General features: G+C 41.9%; 1 protein-coding gene across 2 annotated transcripts in view; it reads left to right on the plus strand.

Moving 5' to 3' along the window:
- Nucleotides 1-12,785, plus strand: part of TTC27 (tetratricopeptide repeat domain 27) — a 370,180-nt gene that overhangs the window by 4,315 nt on the left and 353,080 nt on the right. For both annotated transcript variants that reach the window (XM_044290184.1, XM_044290186.1), the window contains one exon: nucleotides 9,921-10,092. In XM_044290184.1, coding sequence (XP_044146119.1) covers nucleotides 9,921-10,092 — 172 coding nt within the window. The remainder of the gene's footprint in view (nucleotides 1-9,920; nucleotides 10,093-12,785) is intronic.

Consider the following 12,785-nt stretch of genomic DNA (forward strand, 5'->3'; position numbering starts at 1 on the left):
CAGTAATTCAAGTGTAGGCAGCGAGTGCCGGCGGCGATATCGCATACCCGGCCTCAGGGCACAGCGATCCCTCGAACCGTGGCAATTAACCCCTCAGGTGCCGCACCTGAGGGGTTAATTGACGGGGATTGCAGTGCCCTGTCATAGAGGCCGGGTGCCAGGTATATGATATCGCCGCTGGCACCCGCTGCCTACACTTAAATTAATGGGTTAATCATATTCATTGGTGGCGCCGTGGGCCCCCAACCCCAGTATTATAAATTATAATCATTGGTGGCAGTGGCCACAGGGTCCCCTCTTCATTCCTCCCCTCTTTATTGGTGGCAGTTCTGATCGGAGCCCCAGCAGTGTAATCGTGGGGCTTCGATTGGTTACCATGGCAGCCAGGACGCTACTGAAGCCTTGGCTGCCATGGTAAGCTCCCTGCTGCTGTGTGTACAAAGCCCCAGGCAGCAGGGACAGTGTGAGATCCTATTCACCATAATAGACTCTATTAAGGTGAATAGGACAAGGGTTCTAGCCCCTAAGGGGAATAATAGTAAGTAAAAAAACAAACAAACAAAAAAAAAAAGTTTAAATCACCCCCTTTCCCAGGTTTATATATCAGTCAGTCTAAACAAACTGCATCAGTCTAAACAAACTGCAGAGCCCCTTTAAAGCAAGGTACTTACCAATATATTGTGATTGTCCATATTGTCTCCTTTGCTGGCTGGATTCATTTTTCCATCACACTATGCACTGCTTGTTTCCATAGTTACGACCACCCTGCAATCTAGCAACGGTGGCTGTGCTTGCATACTGTAGGAAAACTCTATAGTGTGCAAGCACAACCACTGCTGTTGAATTGCAGGATGGTCGTAACCATGGAAGCTGCATATAATGCGATGGAAAAATGAATCAAGCCAACAAAGGAGGCAATGTGGACACTCACAATACATTCTCTCAAGTAATTGTGGCTGAAATACAGCCTGTGGAGATATACCACATAGCTGATCTGGACCTGCAAAGGCCCAGTAGCTACTGCAGCTTCCTGGGACCTGGTAGTCACATGACCTCTGGGACTGGAGAAGAAATTGCTACCAGCTATAGTCATTGGGCTGGAGAAAGAGTTAGAATGGTATGAAGGATATTCACCTCAGTGATCTTTTGCTACTCCTCTTCCAGTGCTTACTGGGTCCTAGATGGTCTCTGCCTATTGGTTCTATTGACTTCTATTTCTATCGCATTAATCTCCTGCGTTCTATGGAGAAAACGTTTTTTTAACTTAACTTACACTCAGAGCTGAACCCGGACATATCCCCTTTTTCGCCTAGGCAGCTCCTCTGAGTGGAGCATTGGAGCATTTCATGCTCCGATGCTCTCCCTTGCCCTGCGCTGTATCGTGCAGGGCAAGGGCTTTTTTGTTTACATGTTACACTGCTAGGTGGAGGCTTCCGTCTAGCAGTGTTGCCGGTGACGTCACCGGTACTAATGGGTGGGCTTTAGCGATGCCTTAGCCTGTAAAACCCGGTCAACCCCTCTGTTATAATGCTACATTCCATTCAGGCTTGTCGGGGGGAAAAAAAATCTCCAAAGAATGCAGGAAGTGAGTGTGATGGCAATTGAAGTCATTCTTACCATTTTTCTCCCCTGATGCTTCCAGCCTAGCGTTTTGGTCTTGCAGCGCTGTATTCACCTTCCTGGCTGCAGCAGTGACGTGCACACCGGGTCACGTTTATGGGACGTCGCCGCTTCAGCCAGGCAATTAAACTAGAGTAAACTTTTATATTAGACCAGTGGTCCCCATCCTTTTTTTTTTTTTTTTGCCAGGGACCGGTTTCACACAACTATTTTCTCATAGACCGAAGTAGGGGCTGTGGTAATTGAAAAAACAGTAATTAATAAACCCGTATAGGCCCCCAGTCAGTGACTTACAAATCAAGCGATGCCTCCTATGACTGGAGTTCTTCTCTTTCCTTTTTCCATAACTTCTTTCTGTATAACTAAACAAACAGAACACAGATATATTTAGTATTATTGCCTCCTTTTATGCCCCTACTTAGTAATCATCCCCATTTAGACCCCAGTAGATATATGCCCCCTCTCAGTAGTGCCGTATGTACATTTGACGCCCCCAGTAGTGCCTCTTTATATATACAGTGGATATAAGTCTACACACCCCGGTTAAAATGTCAGGTTTCTGTGATGTAAAAAAATTTGACAAAGATAAATCATTTCAGAACTTTTTCCACCTTTAATGTGACCTATAAACTATACCACTCAATTGATAAACAAACTGAAATCTTTTAGGTAGAGGGAAGAAAAAATATAAAAATAAAATATGATTGAATAAGTGTGCACACCCTTAAAGTAATACTTTGTTGAAGCACCTTTTGATTTTATTACAGCACTCAGTCTTTTTGGGTATGAGTCTATCAGCACGGCACATTTTGACTTTGCAAAAACACTCCAAATCTGTCAGGTTGCGAGGGCATCTCCCGTGCACAGCCCTCTTTAGATCACCCCACAGATTTTAAATCGGATTCAGGTCTGGGCTCTGGCTGGGCCATTCCAAAACTTTAATCTTCTTCTGGTGAAGCCATTCCTTTGTTGATTTGGATGTATGCTTTGGGTCGTTGTCATGCTGAAAGATGAAGTTCCTCTTCATGTTCAGCTTTCTAGCAGAAACCTGAAGGTTTTGTGCCAATATTGACTGGTATTTGGAACTGTTCATAATTCGCTCTAGCTTAAAGGGAACCTGTCACCGGGATTTTGTGTATAGAGCTGAGGACATGGGTTGCTAGATGGCCGCTAGCACATCCGCAATATCCAGTCCCCATAGCTCTGTGTGCATTTATTGTGTAAAAAAAAACACTATTTGATACATATGCAAATTCACCTGAGATGAGTCCTGTTCCTGACTCATCTCACGTACAGGACTCATCTCAGGTTAATTTGCATATGTATCAAATCGGTTTTTTTTACACAATAAAAGCACACAGAGCTATGGGGACTGGGTATTGCGGATGTGCTAGCGGTCATCTAGCAACCCATGTCCTCAGCTCTATACACAAAATCCCGGTGACAGGTTCCCTTTAACTAAAGCCCCAGTTCCAGCTGAAGAAACAGTCCCAAAGCATGATGCTGCCACCACCATACTTCATTGTGGGTATTGTGTTCTTTTGGTGATGTGCAGTGTTGTTTTGGGGCCAAACATATCTTTTGGAATTTTGGCCAAAAAGTTCAACCTTGGTTTCATCAGACCATAACACCTTTTCCCACATGCTTTTGGGAGACTTCAGATGTGTTTTTGCTAAATGTAGCCTGTCTTGGATGTTTTTCTTTGTAAGAAAAGGCTTTCGTCTTGCCACCCTACCCCATAGCCCAGACATATGAAGAATACGGGAGATTGTTGTCACATGTACCACACAGCCAGAACTTGCCAGTTTTCTTCTCGTCTTTTCATCAATTTTGGAGGGACGTCCAGTTCTTGGTAATGTCACTGTTGTGCCATATTTTCTCCACTTGATGATGACTGTCGTCACTGTGTTTCATGGTATATCTAATGCCTTGGAAATTCTTTTGTACCCTTCTCCTGACTGATACCTTTTAACAATGAGATCCCTCTGATGCTTTGGAAGCTCTCTGTGGACCATGGCTTTTGCTGTGGGATGCGAAAGAAAATTTCAGGAAAGACCAACTAAAGCAGCTGAATTTTATTTGGGGTTAATCAGAGGCACTGTAAATGATGGCAGGTGTATACTGACTCCTATTTAACATGATTTCAAATGTGATTGCTAAATTCTGAACACAGCTACATCCCCACATTATTTTTATTTTTTTTGTTTTCTTCCCTCCACCTAAAAGATTTCAGTTTGTTTTTCAATTGAATGGTACAGTTTATAGGTCACATTAAAGGTGGAAAAAGTTCTGAAATGATTAATCTTTGTCTAATTTTTTTACAGCACAGAAACCTGCCATTTTAACAGGGGTGTGTAGTCTTTTTTTATATCAACTGTATATAGTGCCTCCCGTGGACCAGTACCAGATGAGTCACGGCCCAGTACTGGTCTGCGGCCCATTGGTTGGGGACCTCTGTATTTGACGAGAACTCATTTTAATTTCATTTTTCTGTTCTTCCTCCTTGTTCCTTGTGATTGCTAGATCTTTTGTTGCTAAAAGGCTTCTAAACAAGGAATGTAAAATAAATAAATTGCACAAAGTGACTACGGTGACAGACATTTTTCTAAATGACCTGTCAGTAAACCTGTAGACTACGGACAGCATCTCATTAGCCTTAAATGGTTGCTTACAATTAGTATATAACTTTTTATAAATATAGACGTATAGACTTAATGGAGTGGGGGACTTAAATCTTAAAGCGGGCCTGGAAAAAAACTAAAAGTGGCCCTATGTTGTAGGTTGGTCTGAAACTGAAAGCAGGGAAAGCAATGCCATATTGCGACACAAAATACGACCCCAGCAAAGCCACATAATACAATACAGCACAATATACTTCCCCAGCAGAACCAAATACCACAGTGCATCACAACATAATGCCCTATCAGCACTTAACACCATCCAAGGATATGCCACGTTCAATCCTCCTACTTCAGTAGCCTTAGGATGGCAATAAGTCAGGAGGGCACCTGCTACTGCCGGCCAAGTGCATAAGTTCTTGACGCTCCCAGCATAAATTAACAGTGGGAGCATCAGACCATTACTTCTGGCTGTGAGGAGGAGTCAGGCTGAACCCTGGGCATTGGCCCACTGGGAAGCTTTCCTGTATGTTCTAGGACCATCCTACCCCAGGTTGTTCAATAAAAAAAAAAAGTAGAACAACTGCAAGTGTTATAAAACAAAGAAAGGAACTGTACTCGCCTCTTTTTTCCCTATGGCAAACCAGCACTGAACGGGCACCCGTTACGATCTTTGTTTACAAGTGTCTAGTATGTGACCATTGTAGACAATCTCTAGCTGCAGTAGTCATGTACCCTACATTTACTGGCATCACCTGCCTCAGCACTGTGCAATAAACATGTCATCACAAATGACTGCCAGAGCTCTGGATCGGTGAGAGATGTAGAGATGATTGCTGTTTTTCTTTTTTTTTTCTCTAATAATTTTAATAAGTTTATTCCGTCTACATGTTTAGTTGATGTTGCCCCATTTTTCTTTCTTTCCTTAGAAGCATCTTTAGGTCATCTTACGTTTTCCGTAGTCTCGTGTCACCGGCTGCTTTAAATCCATCCATTACATCTATGCATATGAATAAATGCATCTTTTGATATTTTAAAATAAGTGCGTTCATTTCTGCTTGGCTTTCTTCCAGTTTGCTTGCTTTAAAACCATTTTCTGCTTGAGAAGCTCAGGCAACATAGACATTAGAGATCTGACAATGGTTTTGCAGGTCTTCTTTTTTCCATAGAGAAAATGCTTGATTGCACACTTAAAGCTCTGAAGCGTGTGCTTAGCAAGCAGGCAAGTACTGTATAGTGACAGCATGGAAGAGTCCTTAAAGGGGTTCTCCGGGAATTAAGAAAATGAAAATACTTAACTATTACTTTATTATAAATATATTTCTAAATACCTTTCATTAGTTTTAATGGCTTGTTTTGTCTGGGGAGCAATCATCAGTGGAAATAAAATGGCCGCCATCCTATTAGTACACACAAAACCTGTCCTAATCACACAGGAGGACAAGTTACTTCACAACACTGAGGTAAAGTGCTGTCTCATCCTCCTCTCTGCTCGTCGGGGATAATGATCCTTGAAACATCTGCTAAGAACTTCAGCTGAATCTCTGTTCCAGTGGAGTTCATGAGGAGACATAAAGTACAGAGGATGGACAGGACAGACTGTAGTAATGTAGGGCTGTGGTAATGGAGACTGCATACAAGTGCTGCTGCTCATTACCCACACCCCCACCATCCTCTCCGAACTTCGTGTCTCCTCATGAACTCCATTCCTACAGAGATGCAGCTAATGTTCTTATCAGCTATATTCAGGATCATAATCCCTGACAAGTAAGAGAGGAGAATGAAAACAGCTCTGTAGCTCAGTATTCTGAAGTAACTGTCCATCTGTGTGATTGGGACAGATTTTGCGTGGACTTATAGGACGGTGGGGCTGATTTATTTCTCCTAATGATTGCTCCCTAGACAAAATGAGCCATTATACACAATGAAAGTTATTTGGGAATATATTTATAATAAAGTAATATTTAAGTATTTTAATTTTCTTAATTCTCGGAGAACCCCTTTAAGTCACCTCCAATTATTTAATAAGAACATTAGATTTAGAAGGAAATGAGATAAACATGTATAACCTTGACCAGAAGTTGATACCGGTATATGTATGAGGAGTGGAATATGCTTCCTCGTATTGACTACCTCCATGATAGTCAGGAATGTGAGTGGCCAGGACCAATTAAACACTTTCACTTTAATCGTATTCTATCTACTGTAGTATATTCATAAGGGACTGCTGTAACAAAAGATGGAAAATCCATTATGTATTTTATTGAGTCCAGATCTGGAGATAGGTATTATAGATGGGCATTGTTAAAAGTAGAAATATGTTTTAAAGATGAATGGAAAGTAAATAGCAATTATGAGTAGAACATTGTAGATACTGATACATTGGTTAGTCCATAGACATGTTGATGTTTTTAAAGGGGTATTCTAAAGGCTAAATATAAACCATAGTCCTCACCCGTCTACATCATCATTAAGTACAACTCAAGGTTATCACAGCTGTGCCATAGTACTCAGGATATAGTGCTCTTTGAGTTCAAGGTTCTCCAAGCTCTACAGATTGCAGGCAGGAATATCTTCAGCAGTTATGCTGGTTCCAGTAATACTTCTCAAGAAGACATGTTTGGTTTACAGGAGTCTTGAATTTGGGATCCTCAGACACAACCCAGTACAGTGTAATTCTGCAACTTCTTATGGCCCAATGACAGGTTTCTTGATTCTCATAATTGGTAAAATAAAACAATCTCATCAATTAAAAATATCTGCCCAACCTTGAGTTTTTTCCACCTTGCGTTTCTTCCACTTGGACCGCAGTTGGTGTGGGAACTAGCAGTTGGACCCCCACTGATGTAGCAATCATCACCTATCCAGCGGATAGCAGACTTATGCTTCAGGATGAAATATGCCTTTCATTTTTTATGTGGTACTAAAAAGAAAACACAGCAACTGGTGCTTTGAGTTCTTGGAAGGTCATGTCAGTGCAATGCGAAAATTCATACCTCCACTAAATTCATAAATCACAGAATGTCTGAACCTCTTTGGTGCGACTAAGCGATTTCTGACACAATGTTCTTAAAGGGGTTGTCCCACTAAAGGGGTTCTCTGGGCCTCATGATAGGTCATCAATATCAGATCGGATGGGGGCTGACACCCCACACCCCCGCCTATCAGCTGTATGAAGGGAAGGCGTGTGCAGTGTGCACATGTCTTCTCCCTTCTCTCTTCCTGCTCACTGCTGCTATGTCTATGGCAAAGCAGTAGCGAGCTGGAAGAAAGACGGCAAGTGCACACTGCGTGCGTTTCTCCTTATACACTTGATCGGGGGTGTCGGGTGTTGGACCCATGCCGATCTGATGTTGATGACCTATCCTGTGAATAAGTCATTAAGTTTAATAGCCCAGAGAACCCCTTTAAGGCATCCACAGAATAGGGCATAAGTGTCACGGATGTAGTAGGGGAGAACACCAAAAGACGACAAGAAGGAAGGGAAAAGACACTAGGCCTCACTGCTAGGGAAGAAAAAGGGTCACCACCTATAAAACCCTGCTCCTGGCCCTAACTCCTATACGTATGGGCACCTCTCGATGGTAGAGATGCCCAAACATGTGAACCTAGAAAACCCTGGTGGCCCTCGGATGCCCTAATGGTAATGACAGGGCAGAGACAACCCACTCCTTCCCTGGTGAAGGAACCAGCGTCTCGCTGAGGCCTAGTAAACAACAAAGGTGTGTGTGTGGGGGGGGGGGGGGATACAAAATGCAACAAGCGGAACACTTAACTTCTGAGGATGATGGATGAGCAGGACTTCAACTAGAACCACACTCCAGCTCTTCCAAAAACCAAATAAAGGTATCCAGAGCAAGGAATGATGGGTAAAGTCAGACTAAATAGGGGGAGGTAAAGGTCACATGATCCACACCTGAACAGGAGGTGTGGACATACAAGCAACACACAAAGTGAAACCAAAAAACAAAAGAGGTTGTCAGATCACTAATGTTTAGATAATCTTTCAGACCTTCTAAAACTTGTCACCAGTGTGACAATAAGTGTCTGATTGGTGGAGGTCCAACTTCTGGGGTCCTGCTGGTCATGTGAAGGGGGCTTGTGCTCCCTGTTTGAATGGAGTGGTGGGCACATGCATGACTGCCGCTCCATTCAACCTAGGGAGCACAGGACTTATTCTCTTGATTATCAGAGAACCAGGGGTCAGACCCTTGCAGATGGGATACCTACATGCAGCAATCTCCTCCACAATATAGGGGGGAGCGATTTTTATTCCATCACTATTCCCTATACTGGCCAGCAGCGGATCAGGATTAGACGCCACGATCTGCCACTTGCAAACAGGTATTTTTTAACCTGTCAAAAGATTTGGATTGCCCAAAGAACATACGTTTGCTCGTTCTTCAGGCAATTGGCGGCAGTGTTACAATGCCAGATGATTGCTAATGAGCGTTACTATAAACGCTTGTTAGCGATCATCTGTTGAAATATCGGGAGGTATAATACAGGCTTTAGGGGAGCTAAGGATTGTGCATATTGGATTTCATCTGACTGATCCTTTTGTTCCCGAGGGGATAAGCTGCTGTCTCTGAACATTGTTAGTAGTAGAAATGTATCTACAGCTCTACATGTTATGCCCATAGAGCAGGATATATGGACATGTAAAGAATCGGTGCCGTCCCTGCTGCTGCAGGCCCTGAGATCAGAGCTAGACAGTATGTGTCTTGTGATGCCATTTTATACTTTGTGATTTTCCCATTTTTGCATTGCAGACATGCTGTATTGCTTTAACTGGCTGCTAGATACCAGTGTTACGTATAACCAATGTATTTGGTCACGGGGGTAATGGTCAGGAATTATCTAAAATATAAATATTTTTCTGCGAACAATTTTCCAGCACCTCTCCGTACTAAACAGCCACAGTAAAACTTGTGATCCTTACTCACTCACATTTCAGATAAGACCGCCGTTCATCATTATCGTAAATTGCTCCCAGACATTCTTCCTTTATAGGGCTATTTTTCAGAGCGTTCGACTCTAGCAGCGGTCCAGCAGGTGGATGTGAATTATGGCTGCACATTATTCCAGGGCTCTTGAGTTTGTCATAATGTTAGATTTTCTTTACTGACCCAGATTTTTTGTGATAAAGTCTTCCCTTGGGCAGTGGCTATAACTGCCCCAAATTGATCGCTATTGTTATCAGACTGCAGCGTTATCGACTAATTCTAGTTTTATTTGACTTATTAGTGCTAATGAGGCTCTTTCCTCCCCTGCCGAGTTATCAGTGGATAAATCCCAGCAGCCATTACTCTTTCAGAGAGATCCTCTGACAAATAAGTTTTTTGGGGTTATTTTTTTTATGCTTTAAGAAAATGGACACCTTTTGGTGTATTTTTTTTTTTTATTTATTTTTGAATTTTGCTCATTTTTAGCTGAAATCATTTTTCAATTGGCCTTTATTAAACATTTTCTGTGTTTTTTCCTCTACTGCTTTCATTACACCTACAGACTAGTGCTGCCTGCCTCCTGCTGAATCCGTCAGGCAGCTGCTGTGACTGCTCAGTCTGTAGTCCTTACCGCTGAACTTCTGACAGCTCCTAGGCTCATTATAAAGCTTGGCTTTGTTTAAACGCTGTTGAAAAGTGTAGTCAACTACAATTCATTTTTCTTTTTTCCCCCCAGAAATCATTGCACTATTTAATTTGCTATTTGAAGGTAATTATGAGGGTATAGTGCTGAGTCCATTGATGCAGAAGATTTTCGAAACACCAGAACCAGATGAAAAGCTAGACTCGTATCTAGAAAGACAGATTTCTGCCTTCCTGGACTCACCGGCAGAGCTGAACACTGACAGGTATTTCATCAGCCATTACATTGTTAATACATTTTATCTGTATTCATATTTTTATACTTTTGTTTTATGCCATTACATAATACTTGTCACCCCCATTCTCTGGATGGATTATAAATGTTATTTGGGTTCAAGGTATACATTTTTTTTCAAATGACTAGCATTGCCTCAGCAAATGGCATTTATTATGTAGAGAAAGTTACTAAAGTATTGTGATTGTCCATACTGCCTCCTTTGCTGTCCGCATTCATTTTTCCATCACATTATACACTGCTTGTTTCCATGGTTACGACCACCCTGCAATTTAGCAGCGGTGGTTGTGCTTGTACACTGTAGGAAAAAACGTCAGCCTCTTTGGTGGCCAGGAGCGCACATAGGCACGCATGCGCAGCAGCTCCCATCACCTTGTGTCTGTGCTGTAGTGGAAACAAGCAGTGTATAATGTGATGGGGAAAAATCAATCAAGCCAGCAAAGGAGGCAATATGGACAATCACAATACTAGTGCCTTGTATTAACTTTCTCTACATGATAAATGCCATTGATAAAGTGAGACAGGCCGTTTAACCTAAAAAAAAAGCAAACACCAATCCATTTAATCCCCCATACTTCAGCACTGTTGGTTGTCCATGCCATTTACTGGCCTCAGCAGTCTTGTCTGTAGTGATTGACTGAAGCGGTGACGTGTTTAAAGGGAACCGGTCACCGTGAAATTGGGGTGTGATCTATATATTTATCTGATATACAGTTTTATGGGGAAACATTCATTGTAAGTTGTGAACCCTCATAACCTATATATTTCCTGTAAGTAGACAAACTGATGATGGCGCTTACCTTGATGTACTGTTGTGCACCTTGTCCACCTTCAGGTAACCTTCTGGCAAACAGGAATTATAAAAAAAAAAAAAATGTATTAAAACAAACAATTGGGCCTAAAATGTACATCCAAGCAGAAGTTTACACATAAACATGATGTAAATGTAATGTATTATAGGGGTGCAAATCTGATATACCGCAGGGTTTACATCAATAGGAACTTAAGCTCTTAGAAACACAGGAACAGAGGCCATGTGATTATATGGTCATCTTCCATATGTGTTAAAAATGTATACTGTACTTGTCAAACCGCTACAAGGTTACCAAAATCTATAAAACATACTGTGTGTATATATGTGTGTGTATAATACACAAAACCACCTTTATGCAACATTACAGCAAACAATGATTATTAGCAAAAATTATACCAAAACTTCTAATTTGTAAATAAAATTGTATCTGCTCCAAACTGTAAGATATGAGGAGCTCATACATACCATGCATGTCTATGTTCAATGCTGCATGTATTAAAGGGTTTCTGTCACCAGAAATGCCTAAATTAAACTTGCTGACATTAGCGATGTGCTAAGGAAGTCGGCAGCTATTGAGCGCCCTTATTTTACTAAGCCTGCGCCGAACGCGGCGCAGGCGCGTCATTTACCATGCACTCAGGGCCGGCAGGTGGATGCGAACGCTGCCTGGCCCTGTCAATCAAGACTTGGAGGGAGGTGATAGAGGTGGGAGAATGGAGCCTCTAGGAGCAGGAGCTTCTAGAGGCTAATTTGAAGATTATAAAAGTTACATTTATGGAGTAACGGGGGAATGGATAAAACTAGGAATAGGCTAGTTAGGTTCAGCTGACATTAGCACATCGCTAATGTCAGCCAGTTTAGTTTAGGTATTTCTGGGGACAGAAACCCTTTAAAGACATGCAAAAACTGCAGGAAAGCAGCAACCAACTTTTGCATACAAGTATTGGGAATTATGACGCATATAATTTTTCCATCCCTCTAAACAAACTGTAATCCTAAATAAATTTCTGTTATGGACTCGGCACCTGAACCTCCTATGAACTATGGGAGGTCCAGGTGTTGCATCCGTCATATAGTCATAGACACAGCCCCTGGATTACACCTGTCTGAAAAGCAGAATATTGTTTAAAAGAAAAAATAAATGACTTTTCTGATTAATGAAAATGTTTTCCATCTGTCAGAAATATATTAGGTATTCCTCTCTAGTGTGACTGTGTAATGGGTATTGCTAGAGAAGTGGACTGTCTATTTTATTGTTATAGATTGGGTATGGACAGGATAGGTACTGTGTAAAATGTAAGCTGAATTGATGTTCGTGTTGTGTTTTGTGCAACTTATTTGGCACCGTTATCTAGACACTGGTAAATGTCTGGGTCATGGCGTCAATAGATGGCCTAATTAGGTGCAAAGGACGATTAGATGAGTAAGCGCTAAGAAAGTATGCGACTTCCGGTTCCGGCAACAGCATGGTGAGACGCATCTAGAAGCAGCTCTGTGGGGTCAAAACTCTACACCCTAAATTCCCGATACCACCAGGTTGGTGGTCACATATGGAACGATTCCTTTTAAATATGGGGAGCAGGAACAAATCAAAAGGTCAAAATAAGCTGACAAAGACCGTAGTGCGGGAAACAGAAATGGCGGAGGAAGAATCAATACTCTCACTGACACAAACACCTAGCATTAGAGAAGACCTTGCATACAAAGACCGAGAATCTGGGAGAAGAATCGCAAATAGATTATAAACAACTGGCAATTGAAGTAGCATATATTACCAGATTTACAGGAATCTCTGGCTAGCACAGTGGGGTCAACACTTCAAACCCTCCAAGTCACTGCAGCAGAGCATG

The sequence above is a fragment of the Bufo gargarizans genome, chromosome 4, assembly GCF_014858855.1.
Source record: "Bufo gargarizans isolate SCDJY-AF-19 chromosome 4, ASM1485885v1, whole genome shotgun sequence".
In the NCBI taxonomy this organism is placed as follows: domain Eukaryota; kingdom Metazoa; phylum Chordata; class Amphibia; order Anura; family Bufonidae; genus Bufo; species Bufo gargarizans.